The 22,822-nt window shown below is 42.4% G+C and overlaps 2 protein-coding genes across 3 annotated transcripts in view; one reads left to right on the forward strand and one right to left on the reverse strand.

The window, feature by feature from the left end:
• The window catches only part of LOC117742532 (roundabout homolog 1-like), a 74,847-nt gene extending 69,535 nt beyond the window's left edge, over nt 1-5,312 (reverse strand). Inside the window, exons 1-2 of the mRNA XM_034549996.1 lie at nt 5,219-5,312; nt 3,113-3,205 (exon numbers count right to left, since the gene is read on the reverse strand). Of these exons, the coding sequence (XP_034405887.1) occupies nt 3,113-3,205; nt 5,219-5,312 (187 nt within the window). The remainder of the gene's footprint in view (nt 1-3,112; nt 3,206-5,218) is intronic.
• Nucleotides 5,313-14,588: 9,276 nt separating this feature from the next.
• LOC117742945 (protein phosphatase 1D-like) lies at nt 14,589-21,596 on the forward strand. 2 transcript variants are annotated; one of them, XM_034550625.1, is made up of 7 exons: nt 14,589-15,243; nt 16,796-17,024; nt 17,243-17,367; nt 17,529-17,710; nt 17,808-18,035; nt 18,425-18,521; nt 19,492-21,596. In XM_034550625.1, the coding sequence occupies exons 1-6, from the start codon at nt 14,751-14,753 to the stop codon at nt 18,515-18,517; spliced, it is 1,350 nt and encodes a 449-aa protein (XP_034406516.1). In that variant the 5' UTR covers nt 14,589-14,750; the 3' UTR covers nt 18,518-18,521; nt 19,492-21,596. The 2 variants fall into 2 exon arrangements, with proteins under 2 accessions (XP_034406516.1, XP_034406515.1); XM_034550624.1 differs by lacking the exon at nt 18,425-18,521.
• Nucleotides 21,597-22,822: the final 1,226 nt, after the last annotated feature.

Below are 22,822 nucleotides of genomic sequence, written 5' to 3' on the forward strand. Positions count from 1 at the left end.
GTGTCTCCAATTGAAAGTGAGCATAATTTGACCTTGATGAATGATTTATACAATTTCTATCCCCCCATCAAGGCATAAAGGGACGTGCAATTTCTCTGTGTCCTAATTAAAAGCTAAAGGGATCCGCTCAGGCATCATGAAAAAGAAAAAGTAGTGTATTCCTAATGATCCAGTAAAAAGGGCCTCCATACACACCCGGCCGCAGCAGCATTCTGATTCTTCTTCCAATAACAAAAATCGATGAAGTTTTCACCCGCTGACCTCTCAACACTCCACTGGGAAATTAAATGGCATTTTAAGTGCATTAGAAATGTGATGCCTAACATAATATGTCTTGATATCAAACACGCTGAAGTATGAATCCCACAGGTTGCGTGAAATTCTACTTAAATTAAATACCATTTGAATGAAGGTAAGATTGATCCTTTAAAGTTAATAGTAACAGTATATAACTGTGACCCAGTGAACCTCGACTAGGTCTTCTGTTTTCTAAGGAGGTCAGCACTCCCTCTGCTGGCTGCAGGGCTGCAGTACAGGCTGGGGGGTTACCTTTTTGTTTTGAAATATTGATATTCAAAGGTTAAAATTCGTCTTAATTATGCCCACTCCACGCTGATACATCCTGACCCGCAGGGGCAGTAAGCAAGCAGGCTGCACGACAATACAAAAAAAAATATGCCAAGTTAAGTGCACGCATCATCTCTAAAACAAAAAGCACTGACACTTCAAAATTCCTTCACAAGTCCAACCAAAATTAGCAACAGAAGAAGAGAGGTGATAATTATGTATTCAGAGATACTTCAATCACACTGTCTGACGTGCCACAGAAAAAGCAGCGATGCTTCTGGTATTTTAAGTCCCATTTTGACTGAGCAAAAACGGACTCGGCCCTCCCGGGTTCAGGACCTCCCGCCTCAAATCCTGTATTTGCCCATTGTGGACCACTGGGGGCTTTGCTGAATGGGGCCTGCACTCCAGGCTGAGACATCACAAAACAACCATGAAAACATGTCTTGCTTTGTCGCATGTTCCTATTTGTCCCACGTCCTATTCAACTGTTCCACATTGTTATTCTGGGTCTCTGCTCACATCTTTTCTGTTTTCCTCCAACTAAATATCGTCCCCATTGTACGACTCTGTGGCAGCTCGGCGGGTGTACACTGAATGTTAGTACCATAGTGTCGGAGAGGACAATATGGTCTCGGTCATGTTGCGTCTGCATCATTAGTCTCATTCTATAACATCTAAATGGTGTATTAAATAGCTGTCATCACAGTCGGGCAAAAGCGCAAATGGCGAGAGGACAGAGGTTCGACAGTGGGGCTCTCACGGTGGCCGTATGCGGCCTCAACATAACAACAGGTGCAGCGCACGCAGCTAAATGCAGGGTGTGTGAGTTCTGTCGTGCATTTCACAATTGGTCACGATCCAAAAAAGCATCTCCAACACCGATGTTTCCAGGAACAGATGGTGTAAAATGGACACAAAGACATGTTCGCGTCCTTCATGGCAACAAAGCACATCAAATGGCGAGGATTTCAAGGAGCCAGTGCCAAGAGACTGAGACCTGTTTCTAGTTATTTATTTCACTCCAACGTAGCTCTCCAGTTGATTCTGAGCCAGGGGAGGAAATATTTTTCCAAAAAAGCACAAAGCCAAATCTAAAAAAAATATTTATGAAGGAATAAATCATTTGGAACCTCAAGACACCAACAAACCTGGCCTCAGCTACTCCTCTATTAATCACTGTTGACTACTCTGTCCAAGAAAATAGACATGAAACGCATATTTTAATTGCAGGAGCTATGTGGACATTTGTGTTTGTAACACATATCCCTGCCATTATATTTGCCCATTTCATCACATTATGTTTTACCATTCCAGCTTTTATTCTCCATGCTGATTCCTCACTCTCCCTTTTTGTTATCTGTGACAGCTCTTCGACTCTTTTATTTCCCCCCAACTTGTTTATATCTTTGCACACTGCACGCCACTATAGTTGCTCAGGGTCGTACAGAGTGATGGAGAAAAAAATAAGGGACAGCTTTGACGTTCGCCATCACACAGGAAGAAAAGACGATGCAATAGCCATGTCTCCCTGCAAACTGGCAAACTGGCAGCTGGTCCGATGGTCTTATCAGTCCTTAAGACTTGGACATCCTCAAAAAAAAGGCTTCTTATCATGAGGGAGGACACAGACAGATGAAGAATCCCTCTTTTAGCTATTAGCTACACTACGTCAGATGGAGGAGAGTAATAGCTCCAATTTAGGTTCCACAAAAGAAAAATATATATTTTTGATGCTTCCCATTAAAGATAAGAGGCCCAAAACATCAATATTGTTTGCATTTCAATTGCCTCTTCTTTTTTTGACTTAGCAGAAAGACTGAGCAGAAAATCTTATTTTGTCATCCTCCAAAACCGTAGAGGCTATAGGGGGGAGAACTGCTAAACGTGTAGCTTTGTTCTATATGAGTACATCCTAAAGTCGGAGCCTAAACCATAAATTGTCAAAGCGAAGGGAGAGGGGATTGAGCTGTATTGGCTTTGGACACAGCACTTTAGGTCTGCAGCTGCTGAACTGGCATTAAGTGGTATTAGAGTCTTTGTCAGCAAAAGGAAAACATAGTCCTCTTCCTGGGAATTGGGTTCAACTTTGTATCTTTCAAAGGACCAAAACAGAATCCGCACAATCTGGAGCACCACTTTACGGACCGCTGGTTTATTCAAGGCTTATTTCAGAGACTTCTTTTAGAACTGTTTTACGAGATCGGAACAATTCAAGACTATCGCCGCTTCGAAGTAGAGCAACAATAATTGGATACAACTGATCTGTGAGTTTGAGTGATGACAAAATAAGAAAAGGGAAAAAAACAAAAAACAACAAGAGACTAACAACAACAACATACACTTCTGATTGGTAACACCTCGTGCTGGATTACCACACGTATCGGCTGCAGGAACAACACCATGGTGTATGACCAGAGACTGAAGAATGATGGAGGTGTGTCGTGTAGAGAGCAAGGCAGCGAGGAGCTAAACTCATCAACACATCAAGGCTCTCCATTGGTCGGACAATTGCACAAATCCAATGTAGCACTTGGTTTCTTACCTTTGTACCCGAGGCTGTTGTCTTGTTCAGGTGCCGGTTCAGATGCAGGTGTTTGGGCGATGACCTCACGGTTCCCTCTGTGTTTCTCTGTATCTGTTTGGATGGGGACAACAAACAGTATGATACAGGTTATGGAGTTAATGGAGTTCAACCATGAACAGGAAACTAAGTTAATAAATCTCACTGATGGAAATGTTCTTCTTGTATAGTAACCTTATTATGCTACTAGATATTGTTGTTCTATTTATTTCTTGCCTTTAGTAAAAAATCCAGGATTTCTTTTTGTCTTCATGTATTAGTCATTTGTTCATTATCAAGAGAGTGGTGAGATAGAGTATCAAAAAACCTGCAAGCATATACTTTTATTTCATGGAATACAGTATTCCTATTGATGCTGAACATTGGTGCAAAATGGCAGCAGTCACAATAGCACAAATAGTTATGTTAGTTCCCTCGCTGCTAGATTGAAACGTTTCTCTTTGGAAGCACATTGAGCGCCGACGCTGTGATGTGTGATCAAATGTAATCAGTGGTGAAGTATGAACACATTCACGTCTCAGTCGCAGAGTGGGATCTCTTCTGTCTAAGCACCGAATGTAATGCAACACAGACAATGGGGATTTAGCTAAGCAACCAATAAACAGTTTACAGTAGTCAAATTGTCACCATCTGAAAAATATGATTCATGCATAATGTTTAAATGCTTACGTGCACCAACAATAACATTTCCATTGATGTAGCCATGCTTTATTGGAATTGTCTAGAATTATACTACTATATGACTAGAACCTTGCCCTCGATGGACTGGCCTGTCCAGGGTGTCCCCTGCCTTCGCCCTATGTCAGCTGGGATAGGCTCCAGCGCCCCCGCGACCCTAATGAGGATGAGCGGTATTGAAAATGGATGGATGGATGGATGACTAGAACCAGGAAATACGACCACATTAGTCCAGTGCTCAGGTCTTTGCACTGGCTTCCTGTTGCTCAGAGAATAGACTTTAAAGCAGCTCTTCTTGTGTACAAATCTCTTCGTGGTCTAGCACCAACGTACATGTGTGACATCTCGGGCTCTGAGAAGCTCAGGGAGTGGCCTCCTGCTGGTGCCCAGAGTCAGGACTAAACACGGGGAGGCGGCGTTTCACTTTTATGGTAAAATCTGGAACAGTCTTCCAGAAGATGTGAGACAGGCCTCAACTCTGACAATGTTTAAATCCAGGCTGAAAACAGTTCTATTTGACAACTGAAAGTATTTTATCTGCACTCTTCGCTTTTAATATAATTAATTATTGTTTTTATGGAATGATTTTATTTGTCTTTTTGTAATTGTATGTACCTGTAAAGCACTTTGAATTACCTTGTGTACGAATTGTGCTTTATAAATAAACTTGCCTTGCCTTACTATAGCGTGCCAAAACAATAATTTGTTTGGATATTGCTTTATTAACCCCATTTGTCTCATCATCATATACACTTATGTCACAGGGAAATTAATTGTATCTAGAACAAATGAAGGTAGAGAGGGGAACACAAACAAATTGAGCTCAACTAAAGGGAAACATTAGGTTGGGGATGCACTGTGTTATGGACATTTCACAAATACATTATGAATACACATTCTGAGTTCTGTGTCTGTTTCCAGCCACAAGAGGGCAGTATAACTGCACCTACGCGCTGCTGACATTCTGCTATTAAAATAGTTTTGGTGAATATGTTTTTCATTCTTCTCTCATCCCCACAAACCCAAAGCTGGAGCCTTGCAAGGCAAGTCTCTAGATTATGTCTTTTGTTCAGGCATTCAGAATGGCTGTCATAATACCAGCGAGGGAGAGATATTCTGTTTAAGAATATTCTTCTCCCCTTGTACTGAACATCCCTAAACCCTGACAGCCTGTTCAATCATCAGCAGTGTGCAAACTACCACACCAGGGTTTTTGAGTTGATGCAATATTTAATTAGCTGTGATTGTACCACATGTTTCAAAGTCATCTAAACACAATCCCATCTTAACAGAACAATGCATTAATACAACAACACTTCAAGAAGGACAAGAAAAGTGAAAGGATAAATCCTCTGGATGTGAATGTCTGGTCAGTGAAGCGATTCCCACCTGATGAAATGTCCACGCCGTGGCTCCGCTGCAGCTGGCTGACACAGAGGAGGCTGATGAGAAGGAGTGGGATGGGTGATTGTGCAGCCTGCATGGTCCCCAAGGGCCCGGGCCCGCCTTTAAGAAGGCCCCGATAAACCTGGAACACAGAGGCAAACATATTGGGACAAACATGTGAGCAGAACTTGAGACATGCTGGAGGAAGATAATGATCAGACGTTAGTCAGATAGCATCATTCTTTATTTTTTCATTTTGGCGTTGTGCTTCTATTCATTTGACTTGAAAGTAAAAAATAAATAAAATAGAGTTAAGACCCAATAAGCCCTTTTTCTAAAGGGTTTGCTGTTTTACAGAACATGTAACTCGATCTTTGTCTCATTCTACAATGACTACAGCAACAAGGAAGGCAAATAACCTACAACTATTACAGTATCATTAGCCAAATAAAGTCCCATTATTATAGGAATCACACAAACCATCTACCCTGCTGCCGAGCGCCGCACAAAACCATGTTCCCGTGTGAAATTCCAATATAAAAGAAGAAGGAGAGGAAGCCAGATGGACTTTTCCTCTGAAACCCACCCAGCATGCAGCCAAACATGCCGTCCACACACATGCCCAATGAATGCGGCTCACGATGGCTTCACCGCTCCTTTCCTCGTCATATTCCGACACACGAGCGAGCTTCTGCCGCACGTCTCAAGCATGCTCTCCGTGTGCTTGGTGCAAAACAGTGTATGCGACCGCTTTGTGTTCAAGTGCTCCGTCGAGACTCTTTGGGCTGATGCATAATCCAAGTCAAGCATGCAGACCAACATGCTCACATCGACCTGCTGCACCTCCCGACCTTTAACCCACCCACCCACCCCCCTGAAAACAAACACGCACGACAAGGAGACGAACACTCTCGTGCTCAAGTGATGGGATACGGTGACGGCGCCAAGTGGGAGAGAGAGGAAGTCACTTGTACTGATCAGCCATCTGTGGCACAAACAGCCGTGCAACTGATCCTAGCTGTCTGATGGACAGCCAGATTCCTGGGATGTCTTGGCACCCTCTGGCCACCGACTCCATGGCCCACTTTAATTGTTCTGAGAAATGCAGACCAACCGGCACAATTGTAAATATGCCAAACGCTTGTTATTGAGATTCATCTACCAACTAGATTATGTGTGGTTAGCGACTACATTTTCTGTTTAGGTAAAAGGAGTAACTTTACTTTGGGATTTGTTTTTGTTTTTTGTATATCAATCTTTCATGGACTAATATATTTTGTTCTACAGCTTTGACCCAGCTGCCTTTATTTTAAAACCTTGGAAAAGAAGGCTCAATAAACAAATGTAGTATTATATAATTTCATTGTAATCCACTGTTATGAATTTTTTGTAAATATGATTGTCGGAAATTGAATGATGCAAAGTGTGTGAAGTATTAGTATTCTTTACTTGTCTCTGTCTCTGCTCTATATTCTGGATCGGGTTTATAATAATTTGTGGAATCTTGTAAGTCAACGCGAGCTTGGCATATTTGTATGCATGACACGGCAATACAAACTTGATTAGTCAAATTACCTCTACTGAGATTTGAAAGTATGAGGCCAATACAGCAAATATGCTGAGGTTTCAAAAGCTATGAAAGCCAGAAACAATAATACGGCATTGTAATATAATATTCAATATGAATAACATTCAACATATTGACATTTGCTGAACATCATCTACACAAACATCTAGGATATATCACTAACATAATGAGCAAGGAAGATTGCATTTTCTAGAGTGCTGAATATTAAATGTTGGTGGTAATAACCACATTGAATTGTTTAGTTGAATCTAACATGAAGAAAACAGAAAGGAGAATGGCAGAAAGTGGGTGTAGAAGGGGAAAAAACATAATAAATCCAAGATTTAATTACAAAATACGCCAGTGGGAGATATGAGTGAAACAGGAAAAACAACTAAATGTATGTGTAAATATGCTGATAACTGCAGTGGCATTTTTTAAACGTTTACATCTGAAAATTGACAAAAAAAATAATGACAAAAAACCAAATTCAAGTCAGGGTTGCCGTATATAAAGTATATGCAGTCAACACATGATATAGTACTCTTCTATGCATTGTTGTATACAGTATACGTTCAGCCAATAGAGCACTTTGTGTCGGCATCATTAGTATTAGTATAATATGAAAATAACATGCACTGTGAATACATCCCACTGTGTCATATCCAGTAGATGCTCTCCTCTTAACTGGCACATGCACTGACACTCAACACAGGAGAAAGTCGCCCGTACTCAAAGGAATGACAATAAAATATCTGTTGGAGTCATCTGCTCTGAGCTAATGTGGAGAGTCTGCAGATGGAAGGAGACGGGACTGCTGATTTCCCCTTGCTTCTTCTGTCTACTGGGGAATAATCACAGCTTACCATCTAACATATTGTCAATAAGACAGAGGAGCTCCCCCTTTACCACAGCAGACAGATCACATGCTGGAGAGAGCAGCGGAGCGTAAACGGAATCCGCCTCCAGCATCCCCCTCCCCATCTTTCCTCCCTCCTAAATACAATCCCCTGTGCTCAAAGAGACAGAAATGTGAATTGCGATACGTTATGCCAGGTACGCCATGTCAAAAGGTGCCGGGGAGACACTTAAATGCAACAGACATATTTACTTTGGATGCAAATTGCAAGGAAGAGAGGACATATGTCACTGCACCTGTAGCATTTGCATGAATTATATACTAATGCACCTTTTTTTGTAAATATTGCGTTGGCTTTTTAATATAGGTCCAAACATATTGAAATGCAGATACATCTATGCCCATTGCAGACTGAGATATGATGCTTAATCAGCAGCTCTGGAGTACAACACCACCGGGGGGTCTGAGGGAAAGCCGGGGGCACAACCGGGAAGTATGATTCACTGACTTTTATTTTCCCTGCACAATAACTGGAGTCTAAATCAAGACCACAGAAGGAGTTGTGTGCAAGAAGAGGTTTGTGCTTTTGAGACAGAATCAGATATTTCATATACACACAACACACAAACCACCTGCATATATTACCGTCGATCAAGTGGAACCATACATCACACACACACACACTTTCACATTGTACAAGGCTCACTGTCTCCTCGTGTAGTACTGAAGAGTTCTTATCAACCTCTGGCAGTTATCGCTGACATGTGGCTGTGTCTTTTGGGGAAATGGATGGGGAGACGGCTTCCATCACTGCCACTATAATGCATTACGGGAGCTATCGGAGCAAGACAAAGGATATTAAAAGTATGAGAAGCAATGTCCGGGGCCCTGTCAGGGCTCATGGTAACAAGTCATAGTTGGCTGAGTCGGCATTATGTGGAGGAGAAAAACTGGTCTGAGGAGTAACAGATGATGCCGTGGACTAACCACAAGGGACAGTGACCTTTGGCCCCAGAGGATGAATGACCCTGATATGTCAACATCAATACTTCACTCAACTAAAGATGCCATTAGCAGCATTCGCAATTAATGAAGGAAATACACTGTGTGTTTTGCTGAGGTATAAACATCTGATTAAGAATGTAGGTGTTAAGGACGAAATGTCGATGACCACACGAATGACCGCAGGACAAGTTGCCTGGTGCATTAACCATTGTTTCCCCCCTCCTCGATAAACACCTCTGGCCCACTTGAAGGCATTTACAGATTAAGAGATTCACTGAATCGAGTCCACTCAATATGGCAAAGTGATTGTGCAGTCGATGCTCTCATTCACTGGACAATAATATGAAAGAGTTTTCATAAGAAGAAAAGCTCCATACAGTCAGTGAAGGGCAACGCTCTTTGAGTTGAAAGCACAGCCAAAAAAAACTAAATCCACCAGATTAAGTGATCCTTTAAGATAAGAGTTGCATTTTTGCTTGAATGTAATTCTAGCAACAGTTACTTGTACATAGCTTAATCCCTTTCGTGAAGGATTCTCAGCACCGGGATCGTAGAGGGAGAGAAAAAGATGAGAGAAGACTTTGATTTTGTAGAAATGCAAACTGTTAAGTAGTGTAACTATTTTTTAACATACACGTAAGCTACATTTATTGTATATGTGATTCAGTTCATGCATGCCGCCACATTCCTTACCACTACGTGATTAATCAGCAACATGGTAGACATTTTATTAAAAGCCATATGTAAAGTACAGTAAAAAAAATGATTCTATGATCATTTTATGATATTGAAGGATGAATGTTTCAGAATTAGAAGGTAAACTCAGCAATTAGTGTTTGTTTAACAACATGCAATCATTAGAATGCAAATAACATCCACTACAAGTAACTTTCAGCACCACAGCACGTGGACAGCATCTGACGCCGTATGAATCAATGAGCAGGGAACGGATTCAATTCCCTCTGAAGCCACCTATGCCAAAAACAATGCACACTCACGACAGGGAAATTATCAAAGATACAAACCCAGCACCGCTAATATGAATGAGTATAACTTTACAACTTACCCCTCGTGGTTATTCCTCCGGCGTTATTGTTCCATATTTTCTGGTGAAGCCAAATCTCTCACAGTGTGCTTTTCGAGGCATCCAAGTACCCAACAATGAAAGCAGAGACAGAAAGGAAAAAAGGAAGATACAATGCGGACCTGTGAAAAAAAAGGGAGAGAAAATCAAAAGAGGGAGCCTATGCTGAAGGAAAAGCCTAAATAATCCATCTGTGATCCAGGAGACGCTATCAGATGGGGTGCATACAAATCACAAAGCTACCTCTGCAGCAACCTAGGTCCGATATCCTCAGGGTCCTAAGGCTGCACTCAGACAATTTACTCTTACAGATTAAGCCTGGTACCTCGCACACTCAATTATAAAATGGTGAATTTCCACAATAAAATTAGCATTTTTATTTCATTTTCTCAGACTATTGAAAAACAAGAAAGAAAAAAAAATGTTTTCTTCATTTTCCAATTTCCACTCCTTTTTAAGTCAGCGAGGACCTCATGCACTAGATAATATATGTGGCAAGTTGAAGATTATTCTGAATGATTTCATTACGTGTGGTGAGCCACAGTGTTCAGTAAATTCTGAATGTATTCGAATAGGGTCTGTCTATGATGTATTATAAAACTATGCATTGCAAAATGAACTGTTACATAACTCATTGCTTGTCACAAATTGTAGTCAAGTGTACATGGACTGTAAATGTTTGATGGTTTTCCAAATAAAGCATCACAGCTCAAGCTACCTGCGGCAGTGGAGCTTCACAGTGTGTGTTGCTGTAACACGGGGACACATCTCTGCAACGTGGTTCACAATCTGCAGGAAGGCATCCCGCTGGGTCCATGTTCACCTGCAGCAAAACCATCCTGCTTCTGTCTCTTTCACCGAGTGAAATTGAAATTGTTTTCGCCCTCATATTTTTGCTATCTGCTCATTCCCAGGGTATAAAAAACGGGGGGGGGGGGGGGTGCTGGAACCTTAGCATGCATAAGCCACAAGTCAGGACAACACCAAATTCATCATGAAGATAGCAAAGACAAGCTTTACACCAAAATAAATGTTAGTGTTTCCAGTCTACCTGACTTGTATGTCTGTGCAACTCTGCCCTTTTCTCTCCCACTATACGCCCCTCTGGGTATTTGTTTTAATGACAAGATTGCCTGTGTTCACTTACAAGTAACATTTGTTTACAATAATTGATTTTTTTTAATTTTATTGTATTGGAAACAATGTCCACATGTGACTGATGAATGCGTCTCCTTCTGCGTAATGATGTGTGTAACAAAAGGAGAATTGATCCGCAACATTGCTCAGCAGCTATTTATTCAATTCAATCTAGCGTGCAGCAGTGTGATGGGCTGCACAGATCAGGCAAACGCACAACCGCTTTAGGTATAATGTTGTGTTGCATTAAAACTATTTTTTATTTCATTGTTGTTGTTGTTGTTGTTGTGAAAAACGTTAAAAAGCCTGTCAACTAATTCCTCTTCTAGATTTACGGGAAGATCAATCTATGTGCAATCATATTCATTTCCAGAGTCAAATGTGTGTTCCTATACTGACAATATTGCACATTACAATATAGACCAAGACACACACGAGTGAGGTTGACAGCATTTATAAATCCACAAAGGTAATCATTTAGCTCTTTGGCTTTTGGATCTTCTTGTATCCAATTATATTCTATAGGAAAACAAGATGGTGGGGGGATGTAGAGAGTCCAAGGCTGCAATAGAGGAGCATCAGAGCATGTGGCCCAAAACAATTTTCTTTTCAACTGAAGTCCTATCTGCAGCACTCTTATCCAGATCCTTCATCTAACTGGGCAGTGCGGTTTTGAATTAACCTCAAGTCAATATCATGGTCATCTATCACGCTGGTAGGAGCAGACTTGGGAGTGTGACATTGGAAAGGTGGTCTCCTCTCGTGAAAATGTTGCTCAGCTGGTCAGAATAACCACGCCACTTCTGGTTTGAACCCAAGGTGAAATGCGCAAAGACAGCCAATCATAGAAAAATTGAATAATTGGTTTTGTATTCGGAAAGAAATTCGAATATCACTTGAATCAGTTGTTGTGAAGCAAACGAGAACGACCTCCCTTCCTAATGACTTTTTATTTTGATCACGCAATTTAGAAGCAACATTACGTTCGCACCTTTAACATGAACCTTCTCAACCGTGTTATAATTCTTAAAAAATAGGACAATCACAACATAAGATAATTGCCATTTAAATGAGCCCACATTAACTGTAATGTGCATTTTTACAAAAGTTCAGTTTAGGTGTTTTCAACCACTTTCGTTGAGATATACCTCTTTTGCGTTGATTAATTTAATAAATCAACCCTTCTGCAGAGATCGCATATATACAATTCATTTTACATACAAGAAATACAGGTATTATGGAGAAGGTTTAGTTGTTCCCAGCTCATTGATATCTGTTGAAATGTTTTAATGTTGAGAAATAGAATGTCTAATCTTTTTCAAATATCTTAATCAAGTAACGTAAGGATGGTCACACAGTAGCGGTGAGATCGCCTGAACTGGTGTGTCTCTGTTAGAAAAACTATACCTTGAATATGGAAGGTAGCGCCGTAGTAGCACTTTAGCAGCACTTAAATCTCTTACTGATAGAAATTGTACTTTCTCGATTCTTGTTGTTCTGAGTTTGTACAATTGGTTTAATGCACTTATTGTAAGTCGTTTTGGATAAAAGCGTCGGCTAAATGACATGTAATGTAATGTAATGTGATGTAATGTAAAAAAAGAACAAGATTTGCACGGAAACCTGTTGACTCTTGGTCCGAGCCTCTCTCTGCCCTGTTTCATTATTGGCCTTGGTCTTAGTATTTGTGTCTTTGGATGAATGCGGAGCCTGTCACATAAACGAATGGAAAGCCCTGAAGTCGTCTGAGGTCCAAATACAATCTTTTTACCGTGAACCTCAGCAATTTATCATTACACCTGCTGAATGTTGATGAGGAAACAAATGCCTTCAATAAGAGTGCTCACACACACACACACACACACACGCACACACACATGCACACACAATTTAACTGTGATTTTCTCATATAAAAAATGGTTATATTACCATTCATTCATATGGTAATATTTGGGTCGCTATCCCTTTCTCCTCTTTGGTTGGGCTGACTGACAGTTCAGCATCTACACAGTCTTGGAGCCAAACAAAGCTATTTTTGTGGATTCACTATTATACAAGAGCTGCATTGGGAATGTGCGAGAATGCAACTCAGGTGTCATTGCCCCTTGGTAATCCCGCTCGTCTTCAGGAATTCATTTTCTCAGCAGCTTCACTTCAAAATGACATTCTGACACCATTTACATGGAAATTACTTTGTCTGTAATAGTGGCCTGTGTGCAGACAGGTCCTCTCAGAGGGCTAGACTATTAATGGACATAAACAGTAAGGAGAAGGAAGGTAGGAAGGAAGGAAAGAAAGGAGACAGAAAAGTTAAGAAGGAAAGAAGGAAGACAGAAAATGTAAGAAAGAAAGAAAGAAAATGGAGAAGAGGGTGGATATTAAAACATGGGCTGTACAGGTTAAAGCTTTGAGTATTAGGGGATGGAGACACTGATGGAAAGTATAATGTGGGAAATTCCTTGTTCTCCCCTTTCTCTCACCCTCTCTAATACAAGAGAGAGATGTAAAGAGTTGCCCTGGAAGAAGAAGAGAAATCCAGCATCAAAACTCACAGCTGAGTGGGCCTTGAGAGGAATGCATATAGGTTCCAGCACTGTCAATTAATGAATACAGAAATGTGTCCTTATTGAAAAGAGATTAGATTCCCATGCATGCATTTAATCTTGAAAGACAATGTATTGTTAACCTTTAATCGTGTATCTGTGGTGTTCATCACAAAGTAAATCAAAGATCTAAATAAATCTCTGTGAACTTCCGCACCAGCGTTTATGTAATGAAGGCCAATGTTTCAGAGCAGTCCTAACGATTCCATATGGAGATCCATCAACATAAAGGATCCCTTAGAGTTAAACGTGTGCCTTGTGGTCATATATGTGTGATGTCATGGTGCCTTTTGTGACAACTCCTGTTTTTTAACTATTCAAATGTCTGTGAAAGGTTATTTGGTTGGATTTACACTGCCTCTACCTGGCATTACTGTAGCACTACAGTGCTGGATAGAGAGTGTTTTTTGACTCATTTTCTTTTTTGATTGGATTTCTGCAACACTATGAAATGATGCATGTCCTTTTCTGCTGATAACAGACAAAGCATTACATTCACACAACCTGCACAACCCAGGTAGCCTCCAGCAGCTTTTTTTCTGTAGCTCACATACTGTTATCTGATCCGATGACACTCTTTGGAGAGGACCTCACATTTATCAGATCCAGGAAATGGACATCACCCTGGACAACGTCTCTAGAATATTTAAGGTCAGTAACAAATGTACAATCTTGCACCACAGAGCAGGTATTTGTATTTTAGTTTCAACTTCAGTGCCAGGAATTCGAAAATGCTTTTTTAGAATAAGCTCCCTCATACATGTTATTATTTTTTCTTTGAGCATGCGTGTGTTGTATTTAAGTTATGCTACACAGAGAGAGAGAGAGAGAGAGAGAGAGGAACAGGAACAGTGATATGATGAAGATGCCAAGCTGCGCTGCGATAGTACCGGCAGTGGTGTTGTTGTTGTTGTTGTTGTTATCGTAAACAAATGGTACAAATAGCTAGTTGAACGTTATCATTTACAAGACTATTTTTCAGTTTTGTGTGGTCTGCCGCTGTAATTGTGATGTGATAGCTACTCGCAATTTCCGATTTCTTGTCGTGCCAACGAAGGCAGCACAATAGTCAGTGCGTGCCCTGCGTGGTTTCAACGTTGATAGGTGGGTGACGAACATGACGTCAGCGCGTACAGCGGGACGTCTCGGAGAAGATAAACAAAAAGGAAGGAAGCCTTCGGCCATACAATCGCGGCAAAACATCGGTTCAAAAAATCTAGCTTTCCAGCTCCAGTCCGCCGCTCCATGAGCCGTCTGGTTGATTAGCAGCGTTCACAGTCATGGACGAGGGGATCATATTTCGCATGAGTGCATTTTCCGAGCAAGGGGGCAGGAAATACATGGAGGACGTGGTCGAGATACGAATCGAGTACGAGCCGATGCCGACACCAGCCGAAGATGACCCAAAGTCTCAGGGACGCGGAGCACAGGGGGAGGCGGACAGTGGACCCGCGGAGCAGCCCGTGAACGAGACACCGCGCGGGCCGGCCTCCTCCGCGGTGTGGGTCGAGAGTCTCACGGACGAGGCCGACGACAACACGCCGGCGTCGGAGGGGAACGTCGCGGAGCGTCCGGTCGACACTCGGAAGTCCGTGGCGTTTTTCGCCGTGTTCGACGGCCACGGGGGTCGCGAAGCGGCACACTTCGCGAGAGACAATCTGTGGGGCTTATTGAAGAAGCAGCGGGGCTTCTGGTCGAAGGATCACAGCGAAGTGTGCGCCGCTCTCAGGAAAGGGTTCATCGCCTGTCACCACGCGATGTGGAAGGAGCTACGTAAGTCTCGCGCAGGCCCGTTTGATCGCAGCCTCTTGCTCACGATCCGTGCAGCGACGCTCGATGGCGACCCGTGACACGCGCAGCATCCTTCTAGGATGGTGGTGGTGGTGGTGGTGTTGTTGTTGTTGTGGTGGTGATGATGGTGGTACCCAATCCTCTGACGCCCATCCCAGTACTAATTAACTCATGGAGCCCTCAATGCAGCTCTTCATCACAGCGTTAGATAAAAGAGGAATACACGTAAAAAAAAAAAGAAAGAAGTGATAACCTGAACCTAAATAACAATCAAATGTTTTAAATGTAGGGGGTGAATGTGTGTTTAGGTCATTAATCTCTCAATCTAATAGAGGCACAAAGTGTTTTTCTTAAATATACATTTCTGCAGAAAAGTAAAACATTTTTAAAAAAAGGGTCCATAAAGGAGGCTCCCAAAAGTCAACACCCTAGACATGAGGTGTGAAGCTTGGGTCACATCAGTTCACTGTGAAGGGAAGGTAGAAGGCACAGCAAACCGTGGCGTCCTCAGCAGCATGTTTCAAACCTATGAAATGAATGAATGGTTGCATGTTAAAGTGGAAAAAGGACAAAACCAAAAGGGAAGCAGCACGTTGCAGATATCTGGTGAGCACCGCCCCTGACACGAGTCGTGTGGAGGAGCTGCGTGCAGCGATGAGGGGACTGCTGGGTGGGAGTTTTGGATAAGATGCTGCAGGATTCAGTGTAATACTGTTAAGCCTGAGCTGAAGCCGAGTCTAAAAAAAAAAAAGAGCTAGCCCATACAGCTGGAGGCTACCCTGCGGAGGATAAGTTTCTATGGTAACATGGGTCAAACCTATTTAATCCCACGTTATGAGACGACATTTCTCAAAATGAGCCAGATTTTGAGATTCGAGTAAGCGTGGCTTATGCGGTCATCGTGTTTTATGCAACGGCTCTCTGATCCGCGGCGAGCAGAGAGTTCACAGTTTGTTTTCCATCAAATGAAGAACTTTTGTTTCCTTTGGCTCGTTTTCCTTGAGTGTAAATGTGGGAACATTGAGAACACTGTTGTTTCTCCTGTATTGAACTGTTGTTGATGCAGCAAGCTTCAGTATAATTCCATACTGTGGAGTACAAATACGGAGGATACGGAACCAATCTATTTCCTATGGTTGTCCTTAAAGGTGTGTGTGTGTGTGTGTGTGTGTGTGTGTGTGACTGTTTTAAAGACAAGGAAAGGCTTCCTGACCTGGGTAGATGCTACCGACAGCTTTCCCTGCCTCTTAACTATCATATTCCTAATCCTCTCATGCCTCCTTCGGTGCAGAGTGGAAATAAAACGGTTCACCTTCATTCTACTCGGCTCCAATTAACTTCTTCACTACTTGTTGCCAGGGAAACGTTTGTTTAAAGTGTTCCCTGTGTCTTGCATAAAAAAACTAAACGTATCTAAACCATGACTATTTTCACATTTTGGCATTGTGTTATTGTCGTCACTGACTTGCAGTATTGATCAGTGAGTAACATTAATCATTTTAAAGTTGTTATTTCTGCTTGTTCCCCCGTACAGCGGAGTGGCCAAAGACGATAACCGGCCTGCCCAGTACGTCGGGCACCACAGCCAGCGTGGTTGTGATCCGCGGGGTCCACATGTACGTTGCCCATGTCGGCGATTCGGGAGTGGTGGTTGGAGTGCAAGAAAATGACTCGGACATCACGCTGCAGGCGCTGGAAATAACACAAGATCACAAACCTGAACTCCCCAAAGAAAAAGAACGGATTGAACGACTGGGTGGCAGGTGAGCCGGTGAACAGGACCTCAGACTCTTTTGTTTTGTTTTAAAGATCGAGTTGTATTATAAGGTCGGGGGGGGCTATGTCAAACACCCAGATTGCATCTCACTGAGGGCAGATATGTTTTGACCATGTTCCTTTCGACATTGCAGCGTTTCCTGTCAAGCTTTGACGCTTGCCTTTTTTTTTTTTAAATTGAAGTGTGTTTCTCTTGTGACTGCAGCGTAATGAAAAAATCTGGGGTGAACCGTGTTGTGTGGAAGAGGCCGAGGCTGACCCACAACGGCCCTGTGAGGAGGAGTACAGTCATCGACCAGATCCCCTTCCTGGCTGTGGCCCGCTCCCTCGGTGAGGACGACGCCCTGTTTGCCGGGCTCAGTTTCCGTGAAAATGATACTGTGTGTATATATATATATATATATATATATATATATATTCGTTAGAAGCATCTTTTGTTTGTTTAATTATTCCTCTTAAAAGTGCAAATATTTTCGCCGCTTTTTTGAAAGGCGATCTGTGGAGCTACGACTTCTTCAGCGGGGAGTTTGTGGTTTCTCCAGAGCCCGATACCACCGTGATGACCCTCGACCCCAGCCGGCATCGCTACGTCATCATCGGCAGTGACGGACTGTGGAACATGATGCCGCCCAAGAATGCAGTCAACATGTGCTCCAGCCACGACAAAATGGTGGTACGTAACTGTCAAATGAGTGAAACGGTTAGCATAGAATCATTTTATTTCTCCATCTGCTTTTTTTTTTTTTTAAATCATTTTATTTTGCCTCCAGGGACCAAAGGGAATGTCCTGCGCCCGCCGGCTGGGGTGCACAGCCCTACTGTTTTGGAAAGAGCGCATGCTCCGTGCAGACAACACAACGGTGATCGTCCTGGCCCTGCAGGAGCGCGGGGGCCCACCAATCCCGATGCATCGAGATGAGATCGTCGTCGACATGTCTACAGGAATGGACCACGTTCCCTTCCCGGGAACAACTTATAACACGTGCGTGGTCCCAAAGGTCAGTGCCACAGCGTTGTTTGCATCCTCCTTTGGCCATTTTGAATGCAGGGTGAACCATTCACATGAGACATGTTGTAGGTTACATATTTTCCAAATGTAGAGTCAGTCACAGCTAGCTCGGAACCCCTCTGACAATGGGAAAAATATCCAGAATATTTCTGTGTTTTTTTTATGTTGTTGTCATTTGCTATTCGCTGTATCGTCCTTTTTTATATATACATATATTCCAGTCCATTTTTCTATTTCTGTTGTCATTTTGTTTAATACCGTCACCACTATCTGAATGTTTGAAGTCACCAAATGGCGGTTGACTTCAGGTCACACCAACAGTTTCTATCAGTGGACCACTGGTTTCAACAAATCACTCTTTGTTTTCGGGGCCAACAGGAGGAACATGATGAGGATGAGGATGACATGTTTTTTGAAGAAGATGAGATATATGGAGAAGAACATGAGGGATGGCCATGCCTGGAGTGGTAGTGAGGTGACTGCTCAGTTATAAAAAAAAAAAAAAAAATACAAAATGTGTTTTTAAAGTGTCAGCAATTTGACCAGCCAAATGATGTGTGTGCTCTGTTAGCCCGATAGCCAGGCTTTTCTCGTTGAACCCGGTTCCCTTCCAGCTGGTTGGTCCTCTCTGCTTCAGAGTATTGCTTCCAGTGGTGTTGATGTTGGACTGCTATAAGAGAGCTGTAGATCACTTATCAGAAACATTAAATGATTCTGTTAGTCACAGATGGTACCCATCACCAGTCTCACCTTAAACCCTCTTTCCGCTTCATCCAGCAGAGGGAGACGGGGACATTAATAATCACTTATTACAGTATGGTTATCACAGCCATTATAGTTTCTCGTTCTTATTCTTCATATGTACCAAGTGAGGAGACGTTAATATAATATGCTACTATGGTATAAGATGTACATTTAAAAAAATGTCATATTCTATTAATTCTGACCCTTCGTATAGTTTTGATAAAAGAAAAGTATCTGAAGACTAGATTTGTACTGATTTTCTTTGGGAGGAGAACATTTGATCTTTCTTACTTTGCCAGTAATACTTTTGAACTGACCCTTTAATAAATGAATAGCTCCCTAGACGGAGGAGCACTGAGGATGCTTCGACCTGCCAAATCACGTCCTAGATCTATATTGCCTACATTCTCTATGATCCACATTATCTCTTGGGGGCGTGCAGCACACATAAAACGTAACGCAGAGCCATTTAAACACATTTTAATCCAATATTGTGTGTCAAACAATTGTTTATTTACGTGACTTTAGTCTTTGTCCATTTGTAACGGCTTCCATCTGTGTGTTTATTCCTTTTTTTAATGATGAACAGCAAGTTGTTGTTTTTCTTCTTGACAAAAAAAAAACTGACAGAATATTATTTAATTTTAATGAATTATTATAAATGTGATACGTTATTTAAAAAAAACTTTTTGATATTTCAGCGGAGTGACGCAACAAATGCCCCCTCCCCATTCAAAGACAGTCCCGCGGCTCTGTGGCAGGCATTTGGGCTGCGTGAAGCAGCTTCCGGCGCCCCCGCACAGCTCTTACCTGACGCTGCCACTCGGCCCCCCTCAGACACTTCAGCGAATGATATCGAAAAGCAAGACTCTGCAACCCCGATGGGCTGCGCTGCTCCTGCGCCTCCCTTTAAGAGGCCTCGCCGCTCTCCCCACGCACACGGCGGGCCACGGGGTCCCCCCCGTCGGCTCGGCCGGTCCTCCATCAAACGTCTCCTCCAGGCGACGCCGGGCGGCAATGTACAAAGTGAACATCCGGGTCAAACTCAAGGTCAAGTGAGGAGCTCCTCCGAGGACAGCGGCATCCTACCGCCGCGCCACAGCTCTTCCTTGTGCGTGTGCTGATTATTGTCTTATAGAAACTGTTTTTTTTTTTGTTCTCGATGCGAGAAGGATAATCTGTATCAGGTGTGCCACGGGCCAATTCCGAGACGTATACTTTTTATACAAAAATGCTTTGCTTTTGTAAATATGTGAGAGATTTGAGGTTGTAAATGTGTTGCTGTTTTAACCTTTTTCTTCCTGGCCCCTCTCTAGAACTGAGTGTTCGCAGACATCTTTAAATCCATTTAATCCACACAATCTATTTTCATACGTATAAGTATGTATAGTATATATCCAAAAGGCGTATTTTGAGGATAGATGACTACAATATGAGATCAGTTCACCAAAATTAGGACACGCGCAATCTTCCAGTTTGGATTTCCATCGAATGAATTCAATGTTTAAGATTGATTTTAATCGTCTGATGCCATAACATCCCCATTTTTCCGTCATTGGAGTCAATACCTCAGACTGAAATGTGCTACTATGCCATTGTTAGGGTATTTTATTATTATAGTTATAATGATTTAACTGCGTTCCATAGAAGGCCCCCCCGTAAGTGGTGATACTGCGGCGTGCAAAATAATGGTATACGGTATTGATGAAGATATTGATTTTAAATCTGTTGCTTGTTTAGAGTATGAACAGTGGCTAATTATGTTCCGTCCTGATCACAATTGCCACTCGGCTAATTGGTGTATCTCGTGCACAGCTTGTGAGGAGGCGTGAAAGGGTCTGTTCACCAAAACCAGAAGAAAAAAAAGCCAAATTTGTTCTCTCATTTCCCCCTCGTGGTATCTCTGTCCGTAATGCACATAACGCGTGGTTGTAGTGAACTGACCCCCTTGATGGAGAGATCCATCTCTTTATTTGACCAATGGTGCTGATGTGAAAGCCAAGATATACCCGTGCCTCACTGGAAGGTGGTTTTGGAGTCTGCTTTTTACTGGCCCCTTCCATTTCTTTTCATATATTGTACCCTTGTGTGTGGTCTGCTCCCATAACTTGTGTTAACATGGCAGCTCGGTTCCTCTTTAAGCCGATTTGGTTTCCCTCTTGTCTTTTCCATAAACGTGTAACGGTTGCCTTAGCACAAATGAGTCAGAGGTGCTATTCACAGGTTTTCATAGTTGGGGCTCAAACAGGGGTGAGAAATCTCCAGGATATCTCAATGTAAATATGGCTGTGGCCCAGCAGTTTGTGGATTTTACTTGTACAGCACGTCAATATGCAATAGAAGTTTGTACAGTACGTTATTATGCACAAGTATCGGGTTTATTTAGGATTCTGGCATGCTCGGATCTACTCTGTAATGTTGTCGTGTGTCCAGAGGTAATGGATGTTAATGGGCATGTGTTTTGGTTTTTGACGGTGACAATACTTTGTGTCTGGCTTCATATCCACTGCAACACAGCGTGTCTGTGTGTTGTAATAAAGCTCTCATTTCCCAAAAAGGGTTAAAAGAGTGTGTTGCAGTGTCTATGCGGCTCCAGACAACCATCTCCAGCCCAGTGTGTGTGTGGAGCTGTTATCGTGACTATGATTAATGACCTCGCATGTTTCTGATTTTGAAAAAGTAACGTTTTCCTTCAGCTACTGTGTAGCTTGAATATATATCGAGGGTGTGTGCAGGGTGCACTGGCGTTGTGTTCCAGTAGATGGCGGTGATGTAAAGGGATTAAACAGTTGTGTCTCTGCAGTGACCAGTCTCTTGAATATCCTGATGCACACAGTGTGAACAGCAGTACACATATCACAGACAGAAGGAGGAGCTGATGGAGGTCCAATCAGCTGATTCTGTATTCTGCGCCTGAAGGCCATTGTCTGCCAGAGCTGCTGATGGTACACACAACATGCTCCCGGAACAAGACACTCTGTCAAAACCTGTATGTTGTATTTTACAACCCAAGACTTTGCTGAAGATGTGGACGTTTGTGTGAATAGAGGGTTTTTTTAAAGGAAATAACACCACAGTTAAGAAGAGAGCTGGAGGGCTCTCGGCGCACTGGGTCAGGAAAGGTCAGGAAATTAAAAAGCTGTAAGTCAACTGTGCAGGTCATCTCGCAAAAAGGATCGAGGATCGAATGTATTAACCGTGTATAAAAAGGGACATTTGTGAGGTTTATAAGGGCTAAAGTGTGACATGTTGGTGATGTTAGAGTGGGTTTACGTCAGCACCCCTACTGGCCTAGTCAGGATCCAACACTGATCCACTTAAAACGGGCAGAATACGGATCCCAACAATAAAGTGAATTTGAACGTCAAAAGGAATAAATTCCATAAGCAACAATGGGAGTAAGTTGACTACTTTAACAGAAAATAAAGAATTGAAGGATCAAGTGTTGCCTTTATGGGTTGAGAAAATCATTATAGTTCATAGGATAAATAGATACTTTCATAGTAAAACAATGACATTGACCAATTTTTCCGACTGAGTACTTTGTTACTAAGTACATCTTACCATTGATAAACTAATTCTTAATTCATTGTTGTGATTTATTTCATTGTTTGGTGAACTCCCAAAGGTGTTGGATATTAAACTGGAGGTAGAGTGAAATGAATGAGGCCAGTGCTAATGAGATTACCTCAGCCTTCCCATCCCTGCAGTAAAGGTGGGCTTGAAAGCGTGACGTAAATAAGTCATTTCACTGGTCTTTTTTTTTTTTGTGTGATGTCATGTCCCTGTGACATATACTGTACTTTAGGAACACATTTCTTGTTTCTACACAAGGTCTGTTTCTGAGACATTACAGACATCAGATCCATGATTGTGTCTTGACTTGAATATTTCATTGACTGTCAGCCCAGCATCTGCTGACCTGCCTAACATGCAACATTCCCCTCTTACTGCAGACAGTCTGTCACTGTGCATCAGCCAGTGGAGCGTATCCCTGTCCACCACCTCTCCCTCTACAACCCCCCCCCCCCC

The sequence above is a fragment of the Cyclopterus lumpus genome, chromosome 14 (assembly GCF_009769545.1).
Source record: "Cyclopterus lumpus isolate fCycLum1 chromosome 14, fCycLum1.pri, whole genome shotgun sequence".
Classification (NCBI taxonomy): domain Eukaryota; kingdom Metazoa; phylum Chordata; class Actinopteri; order Perciformes; family Cyclopteridae; genus Cyclopterus; species Cyclopterus lumpus.

Coding starts and splice junctions, on each gene's coding strand:
- LOC117742945 (XM_034550624.1), top strand. CDS start 14,751: ATGGACGAGGGGATCATATTTCGCATGAGTGCATTTTCCGAGCAAGGG. Junction 17,025..17,242: donor ATTGAACGACTGGGTGGCAG/GTGAGCCGGTGA, acceptor TTGTGACTGCAG/CGTAATGAAAAAATCTGGGG. Junction 18,036..19,491: donor ACACGTGCGTGGTCCCAAAG/GTCAGTGCCACA, acceptor TTGATATTTCAG/CGGAGTGACGCAACAAATGC.